This window comes from Mus caroli, unplaced genomic scaffold, assembly GCF_978045245.1.
Source record: "Mus caroli unplaced genomic scaffold, Mus_caroli_1 scaffold_18, whole genome shotgun sequence".
In the NCBI taxonomy this organism is placed as follows: Eukaryota; Metazoa; Chordata; class Mammalia; order Rodentia; family Muridae; genus Mus; species Mus caroli.
The window spans coordinates 69520831-69546574 of NW_028227273.1; the positions used below are offsets into that span (position 1 = coordinate 69520831).

General features: G+C 54.5%; 1 protein-coding gene across 2 annotated transcripts; it reads right to left on the reverse strand.

Annotated features, from left to right (window-relative positions):
- Positions 1-103: 103 nt before the first annotated feature.
- Caskin1 (CASK interacting protein 1) lies at positions 104-21454 on the reverse strand. 2 transcript variants are annotated; one of them, XM_021186143.3, is made up of 20 exons: positions 20844-21454; positions 13632-13683; positions 13432-13529; positions 13078-13223; positions 12900-12995; positions 12656-12786; positions 9992-10100; positions 9789-9897; positions 9611-9705; positions 9337-9454; positions 7957-8058; positions 7776-7864; positions 7611-7695; positions 7422-7525; positions 6537-6647; positions 6345-6446; positions 4829-4967; positions 2744-4747; positions 1822-2236; positions 104-1634 (listed from the first exon to the last, which is right to left on the reverse strand). In XM_021186143.3, the coding sequence occupies exons 1-20, from the start codon at positions 20935-20937 to the stop codon at positions 1535-1537; spliced, it is 4299 nt and encodes a 1432-aa protein (XP_021041802.1). In that variant the 5' UTR covers positions 20938-21454; the 3' UTR covers positions 104-1534. The 2 variants fall into 2 exon arrangements, with proteins under 2 accessions (XP_021041802.1, XP_021041803.1); XM_021186144.3 differs by lacking the exons at positions 6345-6446; positions 6537-6647.
- Positions 21455-25744: the final 4290 nt, after the last annotated feature.

Consider the following 25744-nt stretch of genomic DNA (forward strand, 5'->3'; position numbering starts at 1 on the left):
TTCCCTGCCGGAGGCAGCTTATCATTCCTTGACTCCCAGCTTCCAGGCTGAGCTCCACTACCCCCCCCCAATACCCCCAAAGAGTGAGCCAAGCAGCTCTGTTTTCTGCTGTTTATTGACAGCTGACAGCAGCTCCCTGTCCAGACCCCCTCCCCACTTCTAGAGCCCTAGCCTGGGCGGCCCACACAGAGGAGGCTGATGAGTGGTCAGCGTGTTCAGATGAGGAAGCGCCAGGAGTGACAGCTGCAAGGGCCCCGTGGCCACACTCTTAGCTGCCCTCCACCACAATTATGGTTTTGTTTTGGGTTTCTTTTTGGTGGGGGGGGGGGTAAAGAAATGTCAGTGTTATGCCCGACACTTGTGGATCAGCAAACACGAGAGAGGAGAGCAGTCAGTATTTTTTGGAGGGAGGAAAAGGTGAGACGAACTACACAACACAGCCTCAGACCATGAGCAGAACATCCATGGGAATTGAAGATGGGCGGGATGGCTGCCAACAGAGGCTGCCTGGGGGAGGCGGGGCAGACACAGCCTCAAACACCCCTGCCCCTAGGCTGGCATGCACGCCTTTGCACTCATGCCCGAGTTCACGTAGGGTTCACACTGGGTGCACCCTCACACCAGCACCCCAAGGGCATGGCCACACCCAGAAGGAAGAAGCCCTCCCCAGCCCTGTGGCATGGAGGAGAGCCAGTAAGAGCAAGGCACATCCTTCACATCCTTCGGCCTCTCGGAAGCTGGGAGGACAGAGGGGAGGCCTGGGCAGAGCCACCCTCCCAGACTGTGCCTCCCAGCTGTGTGTGCTCGTGACCAAGGGCACGGCCACTCCTAGATGAAAGAGAAGGGCAGACAGGTGGCCTCAGCCTCTGACAGCTTTAGTCTCAAGCTGGACTTGTAACCTTCCCGTTGGTAAATGGTTTCTATAGAATCAATAATATTTCTTCTCTTTAAATATATATTTGTTAAAGTTATCTTTTTGTTTTTCTGGGGAAATCTGCCTCAGCTCATTCCCAATAAATTAATACTCTTGATAGCTTATATTCTGGGGTGCAGTGGGGCGAGCCCAACCTTGGCCCCCCCTGTCCCTTGTGCTGTGCCAGAGCAGCTGGCAGAGATTCCCCAATGGGCAGTTCTGTGCTGGGCATAGGCCTGTGCTCTGCCACAGATTGGAGAGAGGGCCACAGTGGCCACCCCCCTCATCTTCCCTTGGCGCTCAGTCTGCCTAGGGCAAGGGAGGGGCAACCCTCCGCCAGCAGAGCAAAGCCTGCAAGAGCAGGGCCCAGCAGTTGTTGCACAGGGAGCAGCAGACAGGAATGGGCACCAGCGGGCAGCGCATCTGCTCAGAGCCCTTGGAGCGCCCCCTGACCCCCATGCCAGGGGGCTGACGACTAGCCTGGGCCAGGAGTAGGAGTTGTGCTTGTGCAGAGCTGGGCGTGCCCCGCCCACTCGGCCCCCACCCACCGCTTGGAGGTGCCCGTCCTGAGGTAAAGGTCAAAGTGCGGGGAGTACGGGTGGGCCCACGTGGGTGGCTGCCTCACTCCAGCATGGCGTCCAGCTGGTCGGCCAGGTCGTCGAACATGCTGCCGATGTCTTCCAGGATGCTGCCAGTGCTCTTCTCCTCGATGGAGGAGGGGCTAAGGGTGGGCATGCATCAGTGGGGTTGGGTAGCACAGGTCTCCTTACTCAGGGCTAGGTGGCTCCACAGCAACCCACTCTTAAACCACGCTGGATAGCTCCGCCTACCCATACCAATTCACTGGCAAAAACCACACTCACACTCTCTGCTGGACCAGAATTCCCACCCCAGATCGAAGTACCTACCGAGGGCCTTGTCCATCTTCCTGCCTTATCTTCTCCTCCACTGCCTGTAGTGCTGCAGCCAAACACGCGCTAGTCTCTTCCAGCTTCTGCCGAGCGCTGTCCCCGGGTGAAGCACAATCTGAAGCTACTGGGGGTCCGGAGACCACTGAAGCGGCAGCGCGAGGGGGCTTGGCGGGTACGTGCAGCGCGGGTGTCCCTGGGGAAGGGGGCTTGGCAGGGCTGGCGCTCTGCGAGGGTGGCGAACTAGCTGGCTTGACAAGCGCTGCTGGCGGCTGACGCGCTGGAGAGGGCACAGGCGAGGGGGTGGCGCTGCTGGACTGTAGTCCCGCCAAAGCCTTGGCTGGCTTGGGTGCTGTAGGTGGCGGCGGAGGCTTGGGTGACACGGGCGGTGGCGTGCCATGAGCACGCTTTACCTCTGCAGGGAGGAGGACGACGCTGTTACCCAGTAAAGAACAACACACCTACCACTCACTGTGTTCCCTCCATCTAAGCAGCAGAGATGCTGTACCCCGCCCTATTCTCACCGCAGCCTCTAGGGTATGCGAATCTACTGCAAAATGTGTCACTGCTTCCTAAGCTCCTTCAGATGAGGCCTGATGCATCCAGCCACAATGGTTGTCTCGGTACTTCTGCATTGCTCTCCTGTATCAGGGTACTCCAGCTAGGTCTTCCTGCGTGTCTACCACTACTCTGGCTCTTCTGCACCTCCTTCACTGAACAAGAAGGCTTGCCGACTACAGGGGTGGCAGAATTATCCCACAGTAGATGGCTAAGGAGCTCTTAATGATCAGATCAGATAGTCTTATCCCACACCACCTGGGCTCCATCAAACTCAAAGAGGGAAACCAGACTATGAGATGGGCTCAGCAAGGATCCTGTCCTGAGATCCCTTGTTCTACCTTAGCCGGCTTTCTGCACCTACCTGGGCTGCCAGGGCCTGGCAGTGGCACCTTCTTGGAGGCAGGTGTAGGTGAGCCCTGGATCTTGGACACAGGCTGAGCCAGAATGGGCTTGGGAGAGACGGGTGGCTTCACAGGCTTCCGTGCATTGCCATCAGGCAGGGGCAGTGGAGGCAGCTGCATCAGGTCAGCAGGTGGGGGCTCTGCAGGAGGGGGAGGAGGGGGCAGCTCTGGAGGCCCAGCCTGCTCTGAGGTTGGCCGTCGGCGAACGGTGGCTGTGCCATTCTGATACACAGACAGTGGTGGGGGTGGCTCAGGGCCAGTGTCAGGCTCCTTAGCCTTAGGCCTGCGCTTCACTGTGTCAGACTCGGTCAGGATGAATTTGACGTTGTTCTCTTGTTGGCTCTGCTTGGCCCGGATGCGCCTCTTGAGCGTGGCACTGGCCTCTACCCGGGCAAGGGGAGGACCCTCCGCACTTGCCTCACCCTTAGCTGGACCTCGAAGCCGTTGTCGGGCTGTGCCATCCTCCATAAAATGACTCTGCTCTGCAGGTTCCCCAGACCCGCGGCGAGCAGTGGCCAAAAGCCCAGTGACTGGGCCACTGAGTGTACGGCGCCGGTTCACCACTTCACCGTCAGGCCCAATGGCCTCTTTGTGCTTCACAGAGGCCAACACGGTAGCTACTCGGCCCGGTTCTGGACTGGCGGGACGGGGTGTGGGGTGGCCTTCGGGGGGCCTGCGAATAGCCCGCCCCCCACCCCCAATGGAAGACAGCTCCAACATGGCTGCGATGCTCTTCACACTGCCAGCACTGCCTGTGTCCACACTGCCGGCGAGATCACTAGCCCGACGGCGTTGCGCCCGGACCCCTAGCCGGCCGTCCTCTACCTCAACGTCTGGAGCCGGCTCGTCGGCTAGGTTGGCACTGGCCATGGCCGAGCTGGAGCGTTTGGGTGGAGGTGGTGGGGGCCCCTTCTTACGTGGCCGCACAGCAAAGGACTGACTGCGGTTAACATTCTTGTCCGTGCCAGCAGGAGCCCTCACTGAATGGCTCCGACCCACACGCCTCTGGACTGTGGCATAGGGTCCAGCAGCAGCCGGCACCAGCAGCTCATCCCTCTCAGGCTCACTGTCGGATGCTGCATAGCGATTCAAGCTGTGGGCACGTTTCTTGGGCCTCCCAGGCTCTACATCAGTTTCTGGGGGCAAGCATAGTGTAGGTACAGCTGCGGGTACTGGTGGGGGCGCAGGTCCTGGAGCAGGTGGCCCTACCTCGCCCTCAACTGGCTGAGGCAGCACATAGGCAAAGCCACGGTGTGTGGGTGACTGAGGCAAGGAACGGGGTGACATGGGTCGGTCTGTTGGTGGTAGCAGCTGTGGGGTGGGCTTCACCTTGGCTGTGGCTGGACCATGAGGTCCCCCAAGGGCCTGAGGAGAGCCTGGCTGAGCTTTGGTGGGCGTCTGTGGGGGTGTGAAGTGGCTGGCACCAGACGGAAGGACCTGTCGTGGCTTGCCGGGCACCGGGGGCACACTGGCCCTCTTGACGCTGTGGCCATGGCGGCTGGACCGCACCTCCTTGGGTGGGGTACCAGGAGCCAGCCCCTCATCCAGCAGGTATTCCTGACTTCGTGACATAGGACTGCCAGGCCCTGGAGGCCCATCGCCCAACAGCTCCTGAGAGCTGCTTATGTGCCGAGCCCGTCCACTCAGGCTGGACTCCCGCAAGGTTGTCCTCGGAGTGGGTGGCAGGTGGTTGGAGGATTTCTCAACAGCAGCTGCACCTGCTTCAGCTGGGCCAGACAGGGCAGCTTGCAGCTCTCCACTGAGTTCGCTGTCCTGGAAGGTGGTCATCTTGGGAGACTGGCACTCTGCTGCAGCAGGCTCAGATGGGGGCGGTGACTCAATAGCCATCATTTCAAGTGATTGGGGTGTCTTTCGGCGCAGGGGTCCCCCCTCATACTTGGAGTATTCTGCCTTTTGCAGCTCTGCCAGTTTCCTCACTGCCAGCATCAGCTTCTTTTGGTGTCCTGAGTCAAGAGTAGGGGAGAAGCTGGTCAGGAGGACCTGGAGGTGCAGGCAGATGTGGAAGGGGTAGGCTGGGACCTTACCCAGCTTGGTGATCCCGATCTCCTGCAGGTCCTCCCAGGTGATATCGGTGATGAAATCAATGTTCTCATAGCCGTTGTCCACCAGCACCTTGTAATACTGGGCCAGACCAATCATTGACAGCCACACAGCCAAGTTAGCCTATGGAAAGGGGGACAGAAAGGGGCAGCCCAAGCTGGCTGCTCACACCATGACCACCTACTTGGAGCTATTAGAAGATAGACCTGTTGCGCACAGACAGACAGAAGGACAAACAGACAGGCCTGAAGGATCAGTATTGCAGACAGCCTAGGCACAGCCTTGGTGGGAACTGCAAACCAGCTTCTCAACATGCCAACTGCACACTTAGGGTACACACAAGGCAACACACGCAAACACACCTGGGACACCTATCATTGGGACACAATTTCAGACGTAAAAAAGTGCTTCTTTGCCTGATGAGGTGGCCACAGGCAGTGTCCTGAGGAGACACACTCATACACCAGACACAGACGCACAATGCCACAGCAGATTCATGTCCACGGCACACACGCCCTGCATGCCGCTTCCAGCTATACAAAGCACAGGCACCCTTTTTCCATCACCCTCACGACATCTCCCCACCCACAGCAGATGCATGGCCACGCTCCTGCTACACATTCACCACACAGCCATACCAGGCATGTGCAAATATCCAGTGTCCACCAAGAACCGCCCAATCGTCCCAAGCTCCCAGCTGAGTCCACTCTTGCACCCACACTCAGCACCTTCAGTCATGCAGGTGACAGAGTAAGGCGAGGTCCATGTGACCCGGATGTGCTCCTGGGAAGATCCCTGAGCTGCTGACTACTGAGTGGCAAGCCAGTGGGACAGATAGGTGCAGCCCTGTTAACCAACAGATCCAGGACTCTGGGGAGGGCAGGCAATGGGTAGCCACAGCACCTCTCCCGTAGGTGGATAGAACAGAGCAAGTGTGCAACTCAGAGGGCCAGCATCAGCTCAGAAGCTGTCCCCACATGTGGGCATCTCTTCATAAGAAAGAGCAAAGGCTACTTGTCAGCCATTAGCACAGGCCAGCATGTGCAATGGGATTTGTGGGCATGCATATGGCAAGCATGTTTGACACCAGCCCATTTGCAGCCCATATGTGTGTAAAAGACGTTGCTATAGGGGTGCTGGTCATGAGTAGAGAAGGCAACCCCTCCTGGCTTGAGATTCTCCTCACAACCCCTTGAGTCTTAGCCATGAGCCTGCCTGAAGAGTTTACCCCCATAATGGACAAATAGGCTGTCCAAATAGCTCCCTGCTAGCAGGCCACCTCTGTAGCCCAGGCAAGCCTTGAGCTCATGATCCTCCTGCCTCAGCCTCCCTGAGTGCTGGTTATAGACAGGCCTGTGCCACTGGGCCTGGCTCCATCTGCAAACTCCACTTCCTAGGACCCCAGAAGGCAGATGAGGGATGTAGCCAGGAAGGCAGCCTGTCTGTCTGTTCATCTGCCTGCTGGTCCTGGCTCGGCCACCAGGGCGCAAGGAGCCTTACGGGTTTGTGTTCAGGCAGCCAGTCAGGGATGTTCAGGCCGCTGATCTCTGCCGTAATCTTCTTACGGTGGCCTGGCTTGGTAACGCCAATGGCTGTGAGGTCCTAGGCAAAGAGGAGGCCCGTTAACTCGCAGGCAGGAGGGATCTGCATTTTGGAAGAGAAGCAGCTGGCCACAAGCCCACAGCAGCTCACCTCAGGGGTCATACGACTGATGGTAGGCAGGTCATAGCCAGCACTGGTGAAGTTGGGGGCATAGAGCTGTAGCTGGAATGTGGCAAGCCACTGACTGACTGCCTCAGCACTCTGCAAGACACAAGGCACCAACTGCAGCCTGTCCACTGCTGGGCTGCGCCCCAACCTCCACTGTGCCTCCTTCTCTGCTTGGTTCATGGCCAGAGTGCTGGATCCGCCGCTGTGGTCCACTGTACCAGTATTCCATGATCTGTCATCCTGGATACAGCATCTGCAGCCCTCCAGGCTTCTTCAGTGAGCTCCACCAGGAAGGTCCTGCTGCATCTGTGCCGTGGCCTCCCCCACCCCATGATACCCATACCATCTCAGAGATGCAGCTGATGGGACACCATAGGTGGGAGGGAACTCTGTTGGAAGGGCTTCAGGCCTAGGTGCTCCCTGGAAGCTGGGCTCTGTGCCCTACTCAGAAGTCCCTCGCCTCCTCTGCTGTATGGGATTCAGCCATCAGATCACGCATCACAGCCACACAGGCACATACACGCATGACCCGCCATACCCACAGAAACATTTATATGTCTCACACCCATCCCCTTCCATTTCTGCAACCACACGCATGTATGCCCAGCTCATAGTTGACCATTCTACATCCACACAACACCCTTCGTACTTCTGCAAGTGTGCACACACTAGCTCACAGCCTACACGATAGACAACACCTGTACACACACTTGTGTGTGTGTGTGTGCGCGCACATGACACAGAGACAGACAGAAAGACAGAGTCTGGTCTGTCAAGGCCCGCAGCAGCTGCTGTGGCCAGGTATGCCTGTCAGACTGTCAACCCATCCCTCCCAAATCCAGGCCTGGCTCTGACCAGGCCCTGTACCTTGCCCTCAGAAGCCGAGGCCGAGGCGGATTCCAGCTTCTTGGGTGGCTGCTCCCCATATACCTGCCCAGCATGGGCTGCTGGAGGCTGGGACCGGGCTGCACCTGGCGATGAGAGGGAATGGCAAGGCAAAGGCTATATAGTGACCACCTACCTGCCAGGCCAGCACAGCTGGATCCTTGCTCTTACCTGAAGAGCCCTCTGGAGGCTTGACCGGGCTATCTCCTGGGCTGGACTCAGAGACTGACTTCTGAGAAAGCACGGTTGCCAGGAGCTGGAACCCAGAAAGACCAATTGCTAGCACTGCTCCAGGCCAGGCCACCCCTCCCTGGCCGCCCCTCCCTGCTCACTCACCTTAACTCCTTCAGAGCCTGCATGCAAGGCATGGCCCCCAGTACTCCTGCCCCCAGCCACATTGCTCAAGCTGCCACTTCGATCTCCACCTGCCAGGACAGGGGCTGTGAAGTGTGCTGTCCCCACAGTAACACCCAGCAGCCAAACGACTGCCCCAGCGCTCTGCAGGGCCCTGGCCTACCTGCAAAAGGCTTCCTCAGCACCCAGATCTCCTCCGGGGGTGCAGAGGGACCCAGTGAGCCACCTCCCTGGGGTGGGCTTGGCTCACTGCCTGTCCGGGAACCTGTAGGTTAAACACAGCCTTCCTGAACCCTGAGCAGCCCAGGTACAGCCAGACACAGAGGAAGCGGCACAGAGGCCATCAGTAATGTGAGAGACACTGAATGTCCGAGACCAGGTCACAGTGGTAGAGGGCCCAGGGCGGGGAGTCCCAGCACTAACCCTAAGGCCCTATAGGCAAAGGGGCTGAGGATCACTGGATGGTTGACTTTCTCTGTTCTAGGGGACAAGTAAGAAGCCGTTCAGTGGCCTGAGGCCAAATCTATCCTAGGAACCAGGTGGTCACAGGTGGCCGACCACACCTTCTACCTGGCCCTCTTGCCACATCTGCCAATCTCCATCCTTGTCCACTGTAAAAGAAGTCAGCTTCATCCCTACCGGACCTCCAGCTTCTTCTCTTCCTTTCTTTCTTTTTTTTTTTTTTTTTTTTTTTGGTTTTTCGAGACAGGGTTTCTCTGTGTAGCCCTGGCTATCCTGGAACTCACTCTGTAGACCAGGCTGGCCTCGAACTCAGAAATCTGCCTGCCTCTGCCTCTGCCTCCCAAGTGCTGAGATTAAAGGCGTGCGCCTCCACCACCCGGCGACCTCTAGCTTCTTTAAACCATACTATGGACTTTTCCAACTTGGTCCTGAACCCTTTCCGCACCGCATGCTCCACCGCACTGCTCTCCTGCCTCGCTGCCCTTGGCCACCAGGTTTATGTTGGCAGGACTGTGCTGCCTGCTACCTCCCCTCAGAGCCTTCTCTGATCTAAGTAAGGTGGGCTTGGCTTCATTTTCTCTGTGTCACCGGTTGGTTCTTTTCCTTTGTTAACTAACAACAGTATCCCTTGCTCTTCCCACCTCAGAAGACCCGTGTCTGCCTAGGACACTGTGTGCTTAGTCGCCACCTAGGACTATTGGACTATGGGGGCTGGCGAGATGGCTCAGTGGTTAAGAGCGCCGATTGCTCTTCTGAAGGTCCCGAGTTCAAATCCCAGAACCACATGGTAGCTCACAACCATCTGTAACGAAATCTGACTCCCTCTTCTGGAGTATCTGAGGACAGCTACAGTGTACTTACATATAATAAATAAATAAAATCTTAAAAAAAAAAAAAGACTATTGGACTATGGAAGGCATGTGGGACCCTGCAGGAGGGGTTATTGGATGCCAGTCCTGGCCATGGCTAGAGTTCAACCTGGCTCTGCCCGAAACATTCTAAAGCATACTTCTTCCTTTCCATCCCCAGTCTCAGGCTGAGTGGCCCCTGCTTGCTTCTCTCCAGAGTGGGGTAGACTTACCTGCTCGCTTGACGATAGCCTCCCCCAGGGAAGATGGGAAGTAGCCCACCCTGTCATTGCCTGTCCGGTTGTCATGAATACAGCCTTTCCACCGGCCATCTGGATGCTGTTCAAGTACCTGACCAAACAAATGGTGTGTGTGCTCAGGAAGGGACCTCACCTTGGCAGATGAGGCCTGCTACCCCACACCCTCCCCAAGCTTCTGCAAGACGGTGTTCTAAGCATGACAAGAGTCCCTCCCATCCCTGCCACAGCCCCCGGGGACTGTCCTCACCGTGATAATGTCCCCAGCCTTCACATTGAGGCTGGTCAGATCATAGTTGTTACAGTAATCCTTTGTTGCCCGGACCTGCAGAGCTGCTGAGGCCTCTGGAAATACAGTGAGTAGACACCCAGTCCTGGGAGCTGCCCCTCCCAGCCCTGTCCCAGCCCTCTGCCCCACCCAGGCCCACCTCGAAGCAGTTGCTTGATCTCCTTGCTGGCCTGGGACGTTGTAAATTGGTGTACAATGTCCAGTGCTGTCTGGCTGTAGGTGTTCCTCACTTGGGCATTGATCCCACTCTGCACACACCAAAGGCCAAGGCCTTGTCAGGGGTCCCCATGTCCCCCACTTGGCCCCAACCTTTCTCTCTGTGTCCTGGGTCACCAGACTCACATCCAACAGTAGCCGAACCACTTCTGTTTTCCCACAGAGTGCGGCCTCATGAAGAGCTGTGCCAGACTTGGTCTGGCGGTTAATGTCGATGCCGGCCTGAAGAAGGAGCCTACAAAGAGGGAGAATGCAGACAGGGCCTTTAGCAGCAGCTAAACTGTCTGCTGGGGATGGATGACAGGCCACCCGTGCCCTTGTGTGATGATACCATGTCTGAGTTTCCTGATGCTTTGCAGAAGGACTGTCCTTGACTGGGCTTTCATAGCTGTTATTTTGTTCAATCTTAGTGTAGGCAATGTTGTGGGCCCTCTTTACAGATGAGGAAACTGAGGCTCAGGGAAGATGCTTCTACAAGATCTCAACAGGTGGCAAGATCAAGTCAAAGCCAGGACTGAGAAGATACAAAAGCCTCTCCCAGGATGGAGAGATGGCTCAGCAGTTAAGAGCACTGGCTGCTCTTCCAGTGGTCCTGAGTTCAAATCCCAGGAACCACATGGTGGCTCACAACCATCTGTAATGGGATCTGATGCCCTCTTCTGGGGTGTCTGAAGACAGCTACAGTGTACTCATATATACATAAAAAAATAAAATAAATCTAAAATAAAACAAACAAACCAACAAACTGGCCTCTCACCAGCCTCTCCTTTGGGCATGCTCAGGCCTGTCCTCAACCCTGCACCTCCCTGTGTGCACACACAGGCTAGGGATTGAACCTTGGACCTCATGTGTGCTAGCAAGCCTCTACCAGAGCTGTATCCCAGCCAGTTTAGATGTTCATACATCTCCATTTGTAATGTACAAGTGTATATTTACATGTATGTACATGTGTGTAGAGGCCAGAGGTCAATGCTGGATGTCTTCTTCAATCACTCTTCAAGTTTTTAAGGATTTTTTTGCTCTTTATGTGTATGTGTACATGTGTCTGCAAATGGATATATACACGTGAGTGTGTGTATGTGTGTGCATGTGAGTGTTTGCGCATTTGGGTGTGTGCATGTGGGGTATGTGAATGTGTGCATGTGCATGGAAGTGTGTAAATGTGTGTGCATGTGAGTGCGTGTGAGTGTGCATGGGATTGTGCATGTGAGTGTGTGCATGTGAGTGTGTGCATGGGAATGTTCATGGGAGTGTGTACATGGGAGTATGCATGGGAGTGTGTGCATGGGAATGTTCATGGGAGTGTGTACATGGGAGTATGCATAGGAGTGTGTGCATGGGAATGCTCATGGGAGTGTGTGCATGGGAATGTTCATGGGAGTGTGTGCATGGGAATGTTCATGGGAGTGTGTGCATGGGAGTGTGTGCATGGGAGTGTGTGCATGGGAATGTTCATGGGAGTGTGTGCATGGGAGTATGCATGGGAGTGTGTGCATGGGAGTGTGTGCATGGGAGTGTGTGCATGGGAGTGTGTGCATGGGAATGTTCATGGGAGTGTGTGCATGGGAGTATGCATGGGAGTGTGTGCATGGGAGTGTGTGCATGGGAGTGTGTGCATGGGAGTGTGTGCATAGGAGTGTGTGCATGGGAATGTTCATGGGAGTGTGTGCATGGGAGTATGCATGGGAGTGTGTGCATGGGAGTGTGTGCATGGGAATGTTCATGGGAGTGTGTGCATGGGAGTATGCATGGGAGTGTGTGCATGGGAGTGTGTGGAGTACCTGTGGGATTCACTGAAGCTGGAGCTATAGGAGGCTATGAGCAAAAAGTGCTCTTAACTGCTGAACCCTCCTCTTCCTTCCGCCTTAGTGTTTGAGACAGGGTTTCTAATGGAAACCTGAGCACTCTGGTTCAGCTCCACTGGCTGAACAGCAAAGCCTCAGCGATGCTCTTCTCTCCTCCTCCACAGCAAGGAGACGACAGGCACATGCTGCTGCCATGTCTGGCTATGACCATGGATGCTGGGGATCAGAACACATGCTGCTGCCATGTCTGGCTATGACGGATGCTGGGGATCAGAACACATGCTGCTGCCATGTCTGGCTATGACGGATGCTGGGGATCAGAACACATGCTGCTGCCATGTCTGGCTATGACGGATGCTGGGGATCAGAACACATGCTGCTGCCATGTCTGGCTATGACGGATGCTGGGGATCAGAACACATGCTGCTGCCATGTCTGGCTATCATGGATGCTGGGGATCAGAACACATGCTGCTGCCATGTCTGGCTATGACGGATGCTGGGGATCAGAACACATGCTGCTGCCATGTCTGGCTATCATGGATGCTGGGGATCAGAACACAAGCCTTCACGATTGTATGGCCAGCACTTCACTGACTGAGCCATCTCATCAGCCCCTTCCTTCCTTTAAGTTAGGGTCTCACATAGCCCAAGTAGCATCAAGATCATTAGGTAGCAGAAGGAGACCCTGAACTCTTGACTTGCAGGCTCTGTCCCTCCACCTGAGTACTGGGATATAGACACATATAGCCACACCTAACTCAGGCCTTTATTTTTTATGTTTAGGCAGGATATTTGCTAAGTTGCCTAGGTTAGCTTTGAACTTCCTACCCTCCTGCCTTAGCCTCTCAAGAGCATGACAGACCTGTGCCACCATCCTGGAGGCTCCTTTCTTATTCCCAATCTTGGAACAGGAGCCTTGTGCCCCTGGATATCGCCATGCCCTGCAGGCCTGTGGCTGGCCCCATTCCTGCTCCTGGCTGTACCTGATGATGTCGATGTGGCCATTCTTGGCTGCCAGGTGCAGGGGGCTGGTGCCGTTAGGGTCGGTGGTGTCCCCTGGTCGGGGCTCCAGCAAGGCTGCACACATGTTGCTACTTAGCAGCAGCTGGACCACCTGGAAGGAAGGATCAGGGTAGGGTGGTCCTGACTTGGGGTTGCCCCTAGCCCCACCCCAGGTGAAAAGGATAGGCAGGGGGAGTCCCGCTCCCATCTCTGTAAGAAACTTACCCCTACGCGGCCGAACTCACAGGCCAGGTCCAGAGGTGTCTTTCCGGAGTTGTCTACCATACAGGGGTTGGACTGATGCTGCAGCAGCATCTCTGACTGCGGGACAAGGGCCTGATTATCCCTCGGACCACCCAACCCTCTGCCTGGCTGCCCACCCAGACTCCCCATGTGGCCTCACCACATCGTAGTGACCATGCTGGGCAGCCAAATGCAGGGGTATGTGGCCTTCATCGGATGGGACATTTACTGCTGAGCCTGCCTTCAGCACCAGCTTCATGGGCTCCTTCCGGCCCTGCCAGGCAGCGTAGTGCAACGGCCGCATACCTGGGGACAGGTGTGGTTTGTGGGAAAGTAAGTCCTGACCCTAAATCCAACCCTCACTAAAGACATAACACTATCTCTAAGGTTCTGTCCTAACCCAGGCAGACACCCTGGGCTGAGACCTCAGCGGTGAGGCCATCAAGGCTGCCAGGATGTCATCCTTGACCTTGTCACCTGCCCTTGGCTTCAAGGCCCCCCAGACCAGGCTTGCCTTTGTTGTCCTTGATGTCTACAGCAGCCTGAGCCTCCAGCAGCAGAGAGATCAATTCTGTGTTGCCATTCAGGGCGGCATGGTGCAGGGCTGAGAAGCTGGGCAGGGGAAGGACAGGTCTAGGAGAGAAGCCAACACCCAGCCTTCCCTGGGGTCCACCCACCCCATGCATTCTGCTCATGCCCAAGCTGACAACTCACCCATCCGGGTCCTGGAAGTTGACATTGATCTTCTTGGTAGAGCCCAGGAGCTCTGTGGAGAGAGGGAGACCCAGTAAGGAAAGGTGGTCCAGACCCTGTTAAGAATAGGAGATGGTAATAGTGATCTGCCTGGCTGCTCTAGCAAGGTCTTAAATCTATAGTCGCACATCCAGCTCTGCAGGGACTCAGCTCCAGGCGCCAGCAACTTGAGCCTTGGTTTACCATTGCACTCATATGTGAACATCGGCCTGTCCTCATCTGGGAATGGGAGATCAGCCCGTGCACCACATGGGCACACACATGTGCACGTGCACCCCTCCCTTAGGATGCTGGCTCAGCACCTGCCATTGGTGGGAGGGAGAGAGCCAGCCCCATCTGTCTCTCAGAAGGACCCAGATGGGGCCGGGGGTGGCTGAAGAGGCTGGAACACCCGGAAGTGGGGTATTTCTGGGGGAAGGACTACGTTTCCAGGCCCTCTTGCTGCCAGCTCTGGCTGCCGTGTGGATAAACCCTACAGTCCTGCAGGGTGGAGGAAAGGCTGTCTTGTGGGTAAGGGGCTCCAGGTAACTGATGCTAATGGCCACCTTTCCCACAAAAGCCATGTTCAGACTCCAAATTCAGACCAACTGAAGCCCCAGGGCCCACACTCTTTCTCTTCTGGGGTCTCTCTCATCCAGGGGCCTCCCTCACCCTGGCCTTCTTTAGAGCTTTCAGAAGAGGAGCCCACCAAAGCCATCCCAGTGGGCCCTTGTCCACCGGACTCTTGCCAACCCCCTGCCTGTCTGGGCCATGGTTATATAACCCATTTGTGGGTCAGTCACTCTGGGGGGGGGCTGGAAGGACAGAAGCCCCTTTGTCTAGGCTCAGGACAGAGTTGGGGGTGGGGGACCCAAAGGCAGGGGAGCCAAGAGAGTAGAGTCACAGTGGGCTGGCTGTAGGGCTTAGCTTGGATTGGCTCAGCCTCAGCCACTGGGCACAGCATGTGAGTCTCTTGACAATTCCTGAAGCCCAGGAAGCCAGCTACACCTGAATTTGAATCTTTGTTCTGACACTTCCTAGCACTGTGGCCTTGGCCATTAGGCTCTCCCATGGGCTAGAAAAGGTGGCATTCCCTGAGCTGATCAGATTCAGGGCATTACTTGAACACAAGGCCTTGCTAACACCAGCTGGGCAGACCCCACATCTCACAGCCTCTCCTGAATAGAATGAAGGTAGCGCCACCTTCTGGTTCCTCCTGTGTTCTCAGATATTGATTCCAGTTTATCAACTGTAGAGCACTTTCCTAGTGGTCAATCAGACCGAGCATTGAGTCAACCCTGACTGCCAGGTAGTGAGTGGCACACTCCTTTAATCCCAGAACCTGGGAGTCAGAGGCAGGCTGGTCCCTGTGAGTCTGAGGCCATCCTGATCTACATTGTAAGTTTCAGTATAGTCAGAGTCAGACAGCAAGACCCTGTCTTAAAATATACACATGCATGCTTACATACATACACACATACATACTACAGACAGTCAGACAGACAGACAGACAGACATGTCAAGCCAGGTGATGGTGGCAGTGGTGCATGCCCTTAATCCCAATACTTGGAAGATAGAAACAGGCAGATATATGTGAGCTTGAGGCCAGCTTGGTCTACAGAGTGAGTTCTAGGACAGCCAGGGCTACACAGAGAAACCCTGTCTCAAAAAAACAACAACAACAACAACAAGGCAGTCTTGAGAGTCCTGCTCATGGATTTGAGTTGTGTTCTCAGGTATAGATATACTCAAAACACATCCTGCTTCTACACTTTTCACTGGGTCATGGTTATCACCATGGGCTCAACTGGCACATCAGATAGGATCCCTGCCATTGCTTCCCCATTGGTATCACTACTGAGCCCTCATACCCCTTGGTTTGTCCTTTGTACACACAAGTTGGAGTGCTGTTAAAATACATTTCCAGCCAGACATAGTGACATACACTTGTGACCTTAGCACTCACGAGACAAATGAGATCAGAAGTTCAAGGCCAAATTTGACTACATAGAGTTTGAGGCCTTCTTTTTTTTGGAAGGGGGGAGGCAGAGGCAGGTGGATTTCTGAGTTCGAGGCCAGCCTGGTCTACAGAATGAGTTCCAGGACAGCCAGAGCTACACAGAGAAACCCTGTCTCAAAACAAAACACACACACACACACATGAAAGTTTGAGGCCAACCTGGGTTACCTAAGACTCTGTAACAGAAAGGAAGGAAGGAAAAAGGGGAGAGAAAGAAAGTGGGAAGGATGGGAGGAAGGAAGGAAGGAAGGAAGGAAGGAAGGAAGGAAGGAAGGAAGGAAGGAAGGAAGGGCAAGCAGGCAGGCAAAACAAAACTTCTGAAAACCATACAGTCAGATCTGGTACCTGTGTCTGTCATCAGAACACTCTGGAGGGGAAGACAGAGGGCTCCAAGTTCCAGCTCAACTTGAGCTACAGGTTAGATCCTGTCTCCAAAAAAAAAAAAAAAAAGCAAGCCATGGGGGTGGGGGAGGGGTGTGCAGAAATGAGACCAGGTAAAGGTGGTTGTAGCACAGCCGAAGGTAGAGAGTGAAAGCTGAGTCACACAAATTGTCCTCTGACGTGTGCATCACGACACTTGTACACACACATAAATCAATACAACACACATACATTAAAAATATGAATGTTTAAAAAAAAAGCAGCTGGGCATGGTGGCACACGCCTTTAATCTCAGCACTCAGGAGGCAGAGGCAGGTGGATTTCTGAGTTCGAGGCCAGCCTGGTCTACAAAGTGAGTTCCAGGACAGCCAGGGCTACACAGAGAAACCTTGTCTCTGAAAACCAAAAAAAAAAAAAAAGCAGCCAGGTATGGTGGCGCATGATTTTAATCCCAGTACTTGGGAGCAGAGGCAGGTGAATATATGAGTCCAGCCTGGTCCAGTGAAGCAATGAGACCCTGTCTCAAAACAAAAACCCACGAGCAGCCGGGCGTGGTGGCGCACGCCTTTAATCCCAGCACTCGGGAGGCAGAGGCAGGCGGATTTCTGAGTTCGAGGCCAGCCTGGTCTACAAAGTGAGTGCCAGGACAGCCAGGGCTACACAGAGAAACCCTGTCTCGAAAAAACCAAAAAAAAAAAAAAAAAAAAAAAAAAAAAAAAAAAAAAAAAAAAAAAAAAAAAAAACCCACGAGCAAAAGTGTTGGATCAGATGTCCTAGAAACCCTCCTGCGCTACTTCACTGGGATGGTGGCTGAGGCTGCAATGCTTTGTGTTGCTTTTGCTTGGCCTCTTCCCTCCCCTCTGTTTCTGTTATCCTTACTCCAGCTGCACAGCAGCCTCCCAGATGTCCCTATAACATGTAAGCCACAATGTCACAGCGTGACACCTCCTTCACAATCTTCAGTCTGTCCAGATGTAGCTTTTTCTCTCACCTAAAATGTCACCCATCCCTTCCTGGGTTAGTTCTATCTTTTTTCCTAGCCCTCATCACCACCAGTGTATCACATCAAACTTCTTCTGGGCTTTGTGGTTTAAAACACTGCCCTCTCCATCCTACATGTCCTCCTGTCTGTCTATCTTTGGGACCAGCTTCATGGGTAGGTGACCTGTGCAGTTACTCAGACAGGTACCCTTCTTGAATACTTTGACTTCAGATAAGGGCACTTAGCATCTCTTGCAGGCCCTAAAAACTATATATGGCTGGGCCTGCTACTGTCCCTTGCTGTGAACTGATGTCACTGTCCCATGGCACCAGGGTTATGCTCAAGACACTTCCCCCCACCCCACCCCCACCCCCATTCTTCTCAACCATAATGCAGTCAGGTCTCAGAGTCTCCCAGGCTTCCCAAATTCCTGCCCTCCCTCCACCACAGAGTCAGGTTTAGGGAGTGGAAAGCCCAAGCAAGCTGCTTTGAGGTCAGACAAGCAGAAACCAAGGTTTTGGAAGGGTATGGAGGTCAAGACTCAATGCGGGGTGGGGGTGGGGCAGGGGAGTTGAGAGGAGGAGAGAGGGAGGGGGAGGGGAGGGGAGGGGAGGGGAGGGGAGGGGAGGGGAGGGGAGGGGAGGGGAGGGGAGGGGAGGGGAGGGGAGGGGAGAACTAGATCAAGAACAGGTCTACCAGCAGAGTGTGGTGTTGCACACCTTCAATCCCAGCATTTAGGAAGCAGAAGTAGATGGCTCTCTTGTGAGTTCAAGGCTAGCCTGATCTACATAGCCCCAGCGAACCAGTCAGGATTACACCGTGAAACTGTTTCACAAGAAAATGAATTAAAATTTTTTTGGGGGAAGGGTTGGTTTTTTTGAGACAGGGTTTCTCTGTATAGCCCTGGCTGTCCTGGAACTTACTTTATAGACCAGACTGGCCTCTGCCTCCCAAGTTCTGGGAGTAAAGGCATGCGCCACCACCGCCCGGCTTGTTTGTTTTTCGAGAGAGGGTTTTGGTTTTGTTTTTTTGTTTTGTTTGGTTTTGGGGGGGCTTTTTTTTGAGACAGGGTTTCTTTGTGTAGCTCTGGCTGTCCTGGAACTCACTCTGTAGACCAGGCTGGCCTCAAACTCAAAAATCCACCTGCTTGCCTCTGCCTCCCAAGTGCTGGGATTACAGGCATGCACCATCACTACCCGGCTCCTTTCACTTTTTAGTAGGTGTTTGCATCAATACAGGACACAGGCATGGTATGCAGCTTCATGGCAGAGGGCTTACTTAGCATTCGTGAAGCCCTGGATTTTATCCCCAGCACCACAAACAAATTGCCTACAACCCTCACCCCTGTTTCTTGTGACCCCCCAGACCTCAAGCTGCTCTCCAGAGACTAGTTTGAGGTCAGATCTAAACTCCAAGTTAGAAGGGAATTTAAAAACAAACAAACAAACACACAGATCTCACTATGTTGTTGTGGCTAGCCTGGAACTCAATATGTAGACCAGGGTAGCCTAGAACTCACAGAAATTCTCCTGACTCTGCCTCCAAAGTGCTAGGATTAAAGGTGTGTGCCACACAGTCTGCTGGAAGGGAATTCTTAATGGGCCAAGGAGTGAGTGTGTGTGTGTGTGTGTGTGTGTGTGTGTGTGCGCACACACATGATTCTTCTGGCAATTTCTACAGGGTGTCATCAGCCTGCCCCAGAGAGGAAGGCTAGGCCACAAAACTAGACAAGGACCCCTCACCAGCAACAGAAGGGCAGCCCCCTACCAACATCTTCCTTCCAAAGTTGTCTCTTTTCCCCTCCAGGACAACCGCTAAGTGAGCATGCATGTGCAGGCTCCCTTGGAGGTGAGGTGGGAACTAACAGAGCCATGGGGTAGGGAGGGAAGAGCTGGGCACCCAAAAGGGCTCAAGAACAAGACTGTGGGAAAATCTCTAGGCTGGACTGGAGACCACATTCTCTTTTTTGTTTTGTTTTTGTTTTTGAGACAGGGTCTCTAGAACTCACTATGCATTAGACCTAGCTGGCCTTGAGCTCACAGGGATCTACCTGTCTCTGCCTCACAACTGCTAGGATTAAAGGTGTGTATCATTAAGCCTGGCTGGTGTGTGCATGTGAGGGGGAACCACACTCTCGAGGATACTTATGGACACCCCTCACCCCATGGCCCAAACTCCAGCTGTACTTTGCTAAATCAAAATACTTCTTACTCCAAAGCAGGCCAGTGTTGCCATGACAACTGAGCTAATTCATGGAGGGATTTCTCTGTCTGATTTATTACACCGCCCCTCTGACTCAGAGACTACAGACAGAAGGGGCACGACCGACAGGTGCCTCTGCTGAGTCCACATCAGTCCAAGGCAGAGGTAGGGACCCAGGCAGAGATGACAACCCTCTCTCCTATCCATGATGGCCAAATGGAAGGGAAGAAGATCCTCATATTTGTGGTTCCCACTGGCTGCCAGCAGAAAAAAAGCCAGCTCCATTAGCATTTGCTGAACTGGAAGTAAGTGTCTCCTCTTCATCAGTCCCTTCTTAGTGCTCTCAGGATGCTGTGGGGTGTCAGGGACCACAGATGTTCCAACCTACAGATAAGGCCATTAAGGCCTAGAGAGTCAGTATGACCAAGGACACAGGCCACTAGGTGGAAATCTGTGCCTTCCTCTCTTCAACCTGCCTCTCCCTACGAAGCTCTTCCACTCAGCCTTGAGGCCCTAACGCCAGCTCTAGTAAGTGGAGCTTCCCAGGCTGCCTGTGTGCCCTGGAGGCACCACTGTCCTTCCTCCAACAGCAAAGTGGACAGGAGCCACTCCAGACGGTCCCGTGTCTCAGCAGCCCCCTGGAGAATGGGGCCCCCTCCCCGCAGCTTACACGCAGCTTATGATGGTGGGTTGGGAGTGAAGGCACTCAGGTCCCATGTGTTGACCTGCAGTGCCTGCACAGGTGCCCTGACACACTGACACGGTCATACATGCACAGCTGCGCACTTGGCTAGTCCACACGCCCATCCATCCATCTCCAGAGGCCCCTAGGGAGGCTCTAGGATGAGCAGGGTTGAGAGTCAGAATCAAAGCTCCAAGCTCCGAGGCCTTCCCTGGACCCCCAGGGCACAAGCTAGGGATGGTGTGGGAGCTCCGTTACAGATCCTTGGCCCCCTTTTCCAGCAGAAAAGCCAGAGACAACCAAGGTCTGCAGAAGCCTGCAAGAGCCTAGTGTCCTTATCCCCCAGGCTGTCCCTGTCTGAAGCCCAGCCTGCCCCAGGGCTGGGCGACCTTGGGCGCCTGTGTTTCACTCCCTCATCAGTAAATGGCCCCCACTGGCCATGCCTGGGCAGCCACACCCCCAGCGTGGTCCCCCACCCCACCCCTTTCCCTGCAAAGCGTGTTATTAAACATAGGGTGGGGAAGGGGTCTGACAGAGATTGCTAGCCTCTGGTCGCCCCTCACTGCAAGGGCCCCTCCCTCTCTCTACAATGTCTCTTGGGGGGGGGGGGGGAGATCCGCCTCGCCCTTAAAAGCACAAGTAGAAATCATCAGCCTGCAGCCTGGAAAGGGAGGAGATCCGAGGGAGGATGTGATCGCCAGCGGCCTCAGGGACGGTGGGTGCCGCAGGTGCCCGCAGGGGGCTGGGCGGACAGTTCTGCGCTCGTTGCCGCCCCTCCTCCAGAGCTAGGGCGAGAAGGGGGGCGCGGACCAAGGGTCTGAGCGCTCCTGGCCCCGCCCCACCCCGGGAGACCCACAGCATCCCTTCCTCGCCCTGCACCCCGGCGGGGTGGGCCCCGCCCGCGCCCCGCGCGCCCCCCGCACTCACTGGCCTTCCCCGGCCGCGGCCTCTGCAGCAGCCTCTGCGCGGTCCCCACGTCCTCCGCCTTCACTGCCTGCACCAGCTCCTGCTCCTTCCCCATGGCGCCGCCGGGCCCGCAGCGACGCGGCGCTCGGTGCTCTCGGCGGCTCAGACGCAGCGGCGGCTCCGCGTCTGCGATCGCATCCTTTCCAGCCCGCGCTCCCTGCGCCGCCCGCCGCCCAGCGCCCTCCGTGGGTTCGGGCTCGGGCTCGGACTCGGGCTCGGGCTGGGGTTTCGGGCTCGAACTGGGGCTGGGGCTCCGACGCGGAGGGACGGATAGCGCGTCACGGGCGGGGGGCGGCCCAGGGGCGGGAGCCGGCGGCGGCGGCCGGCACCCGGTGGCGCGCCGCGTCTGAGCCGCCTCCCGGACGCCTGGGTCCGCTCCCGCGGCCGCTGACCTCCGTCAGCCCGCGCCGGCCGCGCGCCTGGCTCCGAGGCTCCGCCCCCGCGCCCGACGCCCCCTCCCCACGTTTGGGTGCGCGGGTCAGGCTAGGCCTCTGCGAACAGCGGGGAACCGAAGACGACAGCCAGGGACAGAGGACCGTGCGCAGGGGGGCTGGCCACCGAGCACCGGCACGGCGGCGACGCAAGCCTAAACCTAGGAGAGGTTTCTCGAGGCTGCGGGACCTGAGGGGGAGGGACTCGGAGGCAGTGGGCGGGCGGGAAGCCGGGCACAAGTGCCACCGGTGCCGGCCCTCCAGAGGCTGTCAGACATTTCTGGCCCGTGATTCCTGTGGGAGGTGTTGAGAGATTGCGAAGAGGAATCTCCCAATAATGAATTCGGTGTCAGGGAACCCGTACCCCTCCTCCCCCCAACTACACCTTCTTCCCAGGCAGCCTCTGGCTTCCCTCCACAACAATGCAGGATGACTGTTCTCCTTCGAGGACAGCCTGGAAGGGAGCTTGGCTTTGACACTCTTTTCATCTACTTGGATATAACTGTCTATATCCACCAAGAAGTATCTTAACCTCCCGTCCTCAGCACCAATGAAGGCACAGCCTCGTCCAGAACCATTCTAGTCTAGCCCAACCTAAGCAATCTCCTAGCCACAGGTTCCCAGTCAGCATCTCTGCTTGACCAACACCTCACCTTTCTCCTGCCTGCCTGAAGGCTTGGGCTGCACCAGGCCTCCTCTGTTGCCTGCAGCATTATGAACACACAGCAGCTGAGATCCTTGTCTTGAGTGAGGTTCTGCTCCCTCGGCTTCCTTATTTACATCACCCAACCCAACAATACAGTGGAGAGAATTCGGTGAAGGTTCACGTATGCACAACCAATGTACTGTCATGGAATTCTGATCATGATAAAGTCACAAGGCTCAAGGAATGAGCCTAGGTCTTCTGGTATGCGGTAGGCTCTCAGAAGAGGTCTCTAAATGTAAAAATCCTTCTTTTGGTCCATTAGAGTGACTGATTCCTAGTTAGTCCCATGTTGTGCTGGCCATTTGGGATAAGACTGAACTTACTGTCTCCATTTTTTTTTTTTTTTTTTTTTTTTTTTTTTTTGGTTTTTCGAGACAGGGTTTCTCTGTATAGCCCTGGCTGTCCTGGAACTCACTTTGTAGACCAGGCTGGCCTCGAACTCAGAAATCCGCCTGCCTCTGCCTCCCAAGTGCTGGGATTAAAGGCGTGCGCCACCACGCCCGGCTTACTGTCTCCATTTTACAGATTGAAAAACAACAGCCAAGGACTAGAAAATGCTTTGCATTCCTGTGTAGGTGCTACAGGCCCCCGAGTCTCCAGGTTATAGGTCTGGACTTAGAAGCTACATTAGTTCCTGTCTCTGGTCTTCCTTATACTAGTTGTATCGCCCTGAACTGCTGCTCTCTCTGTCTTTATGAATCTCTCTCTCTCTCTCTCTCTCTCTCTTTCTCTTTCTCTTTCTCTCTCTCTCTTTTTGGTTTTTCGAGACAGGGTTTCTCTGTGTAGCCCTGGCTGTCCTGGAACTCACTCTGTAGACCAGGCTGGCCTCGAACTCAGAAATCCGCCTGCCTCTGCCTCCCGAGTGCTGGGATTAAAGGTGTGTGCCACCACCACCCGGCCCTTTTTGAATCTCTTATCTACCCTCCCTGTCAAAGGTGGGTAAATAATGTGTCCCCTTCATCTGTGCCAGGGTTCACTGTGAAGTTGTTCACACAGTTAATCCAGGATATTGTAAGTGTCCAATACACAGCTGCTCCAGATACTGTGATGTTCTTGGCCCTCGCTGCAGGGGTTCCAACCGTATTCGATTCATCTTCACATGGTACAGTGCCAAGCACGCAGGAAGCACTACAAAAATAAGTAAATATATAAAAAGAGAACTGCTATTATCATGACTGTTATTGCTGTGCTTGGAGCTTGTAAGAGAAATCATCTTTGTGGAACCTGGGGCAAAAATACAAACAGAGACCCACTGGGAAAACATACAAACAGAGACCCACTCACCAGATGCCTATCTCAGAGTCGTAAATTATACTGATAACCTGTTAAATCAAACATGTTCCAGCCTCCCACCTTAACAAATACACATTCACTAAGACCTGAAAGGGCAAGCTTAAATTTAGTATTCTTGGACTGCTTTGGGATAATGACCTGGTCCTTGCCTGAAGCTGTTATATTTCTTTTTGTTTTGTTTTTGTTTTGTTGTTGTTGTTTGTTTTTTGTTTTTTGTTTTTTGTTTTTGTTTTTTTGAGACAAGGTTTCTCTGTATAGCCCTGGCTGTCCTGGAACTCACTTTGTAGACCGGGCTGGCCTTGAACCCAGAAATGGGCCTGCCTCTGCCTCCCAAGTGCTGGGATTAAAGGCGTGTGCCACCACCGCCCGGCTATTCTTCTGTTCTCTGTCCAGCTTTAAATCATGTGTACCCCATAAACAGCCCCCCTGAGCCAATCCTCAGGCTGGGTGTGGCATCCCACTGTGTGTTCCACCCAGGAAGAAGGATGTGCAGACAAGGGACATTGATTGGATCCTTTGGGACAGGAAATCTGAGTGTCTCCAGTTAAACATGCATACTGTGGTCTTGAAGGGACATCTGGGCTGTAGGTGGGCGCTTGGATTCCTTACTTTAAAGGGTGGGTGGTGAGCCAGGCAGTGGTGGCGCATGCCTTTAATCCCAGCACTGGGGAGGCAAAGGCAGGCAGATTTCTGGGTTCAAGGCCAGCCTGGTCTACAAAGTGAATCCAGGACAGCCAAGGCTATACAGAGAAACCCTGTCTCAAAAAAAACAAAAACAAAAACAAAAACAAAAACAAAAAAAAGGGTGGATGGTGGGTCCCCTACTGGGTCAGACTAGAGCCCAGAGTGGGCCCAGAAGACCAAGGTCAGACACTGCTGGCTGGTGACCATGGGTGGTTCCTTGATGCTCAGCTGCATCGCCTGTAAAATGGGACATCAGCTATGCCCCAAGGGCTGATGGGAAGGTCTGAAGGGATACAAAGAGGTTTATCTGCGTGGATTCACCTAGCCATCTGCCTGGGGAAGAGGGCAGCCTACCAGGTAGATATTTACCTCTACTGGGGCAAAGGATGCAGATCTGTGGGACTGGGGCAGCCCTCCAGAATGTCAGGCCTCTGAGGAAGATGTGGGGGGAGGGGCCGCTGAGCCAGCAGAATTGCGGAGCTGATGGCAGCTTCACTGCAGCCCTGACTGGCTTTCTTCCCGGATGCTTAGCTGCCGCCAGGCAGCCAGCCCGCAGCCCCTGCCTCTGCCTACCAGCTGTGTACCTGTTTAGGGCATCCCCCAAGCACTGGTGCCAGCTCCTCATGTATACAATGGTGATGTTGGATGTGCTTTCTCATGGGCTGCTGGAAGCATATATCAGGTGTCATTTTGTGGGTGCCACCTCTGGAAAGTGCTACACCTGTGAGTAGTGCCACACAAAGGTTCAAAAGCTGCATGCTTCAGATTCCTTCTACCCCACGGGGATGCTGGGACTGCTCAGAATGCTAAAGGCCACGCCCAGTTTAAAAGCTCTCTCTGGGTTGGACCATCTGCTGCAACCCAGCCTTCTTTTTTTATTATTTAGGTTTTTGGAGACAGGGTTTCTCTGTGTAGCCCTGGCTGTCCTGGAACTCACTCTGTAGACCAGGCTGGCCTCAAACTCAGAAATCCGCCTGCCTCTGCCTCCCGAGTGCTGGGATTAAAGGTGTGCGCCACCACACCTGGCTACAGCCCAGCCTTTAGTTCCTAGCTCCGCCCAGAATCCCAAAGCTCAGGTCACACACATCTGGCCACTCTTCTCCTTTGTTCTTGGGTCCTATCATGGTTGATACTGACTCAGACATTCTTCTGATTCTGGCCCTCCTCCCATCCAGCATGCTCAGGACTCCCCACAGCTGCCTCTGAACCTTTGGTGAGACTGCCTTGTGGGGAGCTTATGGCTCAGGAAGAGAAGCAAGCTATATGAAGTATAGGATCCCTGAGGAACAGTCTCCTCAGCTGGCCAGAAAGGAGGAGATCAGGAGAAAATGGGGTCTGGACTGCAACTGGACCAAACTGGGATCCACCATCTTCCAGTCATGAACCTTCAGTGGCGATTCTACAGCTCTGAACCTGCTTTCTGAGAAGATGTCCCCAGATGGGCTGGAAAGATAGCTCAGTGGTTAAGAGCTCCGACTGCTCTTCCAGAGGTCCTGAGTTCAAATCCCAGCAACCACATGGTGGCTCACAACCATCTGTAATTAAATCAGACGCCCTCTTCTGGGGCTGTCTGAAGACAGCTACAGTGTACTTACATATAATAAATAAATAAATTAAAAAAAAAAAAGATGTTCCCAGATGAAGACAGATCCTCTTGAGTGAAGTCATTGTAAGAATGCTAAAATAAAGTAGTGAAGCCCTTCATGATATCTTGGCAGTTCCTCAAAAGGTTGAAAGTAAAGGACTGG

Excerpts from the sequence above, each read along its gene's own strand:
- Caskin1 (XM_021186143.3), bottom strand. The coding sequence starts at position 20,937 with ATGGGGAAGGAGCAGGAGCTGGTGCAGGCAGTGAAGGCGGAGGACGTG. Across the intron at positions 9,898-9,991 it reads TGGTTCGGCTACTGTTGGAT|AGTGGGATCAATGCCCAAGT; the intron begins GTGAGTCTGGTG and ends TGGTGTGTGCAG. Across the intron at positions 2,237-2,743 it reads GCCAGGCCCTGGCAGCCCAG|AGGTAAAGCGTGCTCATGGC; the intron begins GTAGGTGCAGAA and ends TCCTCCCTGCAG.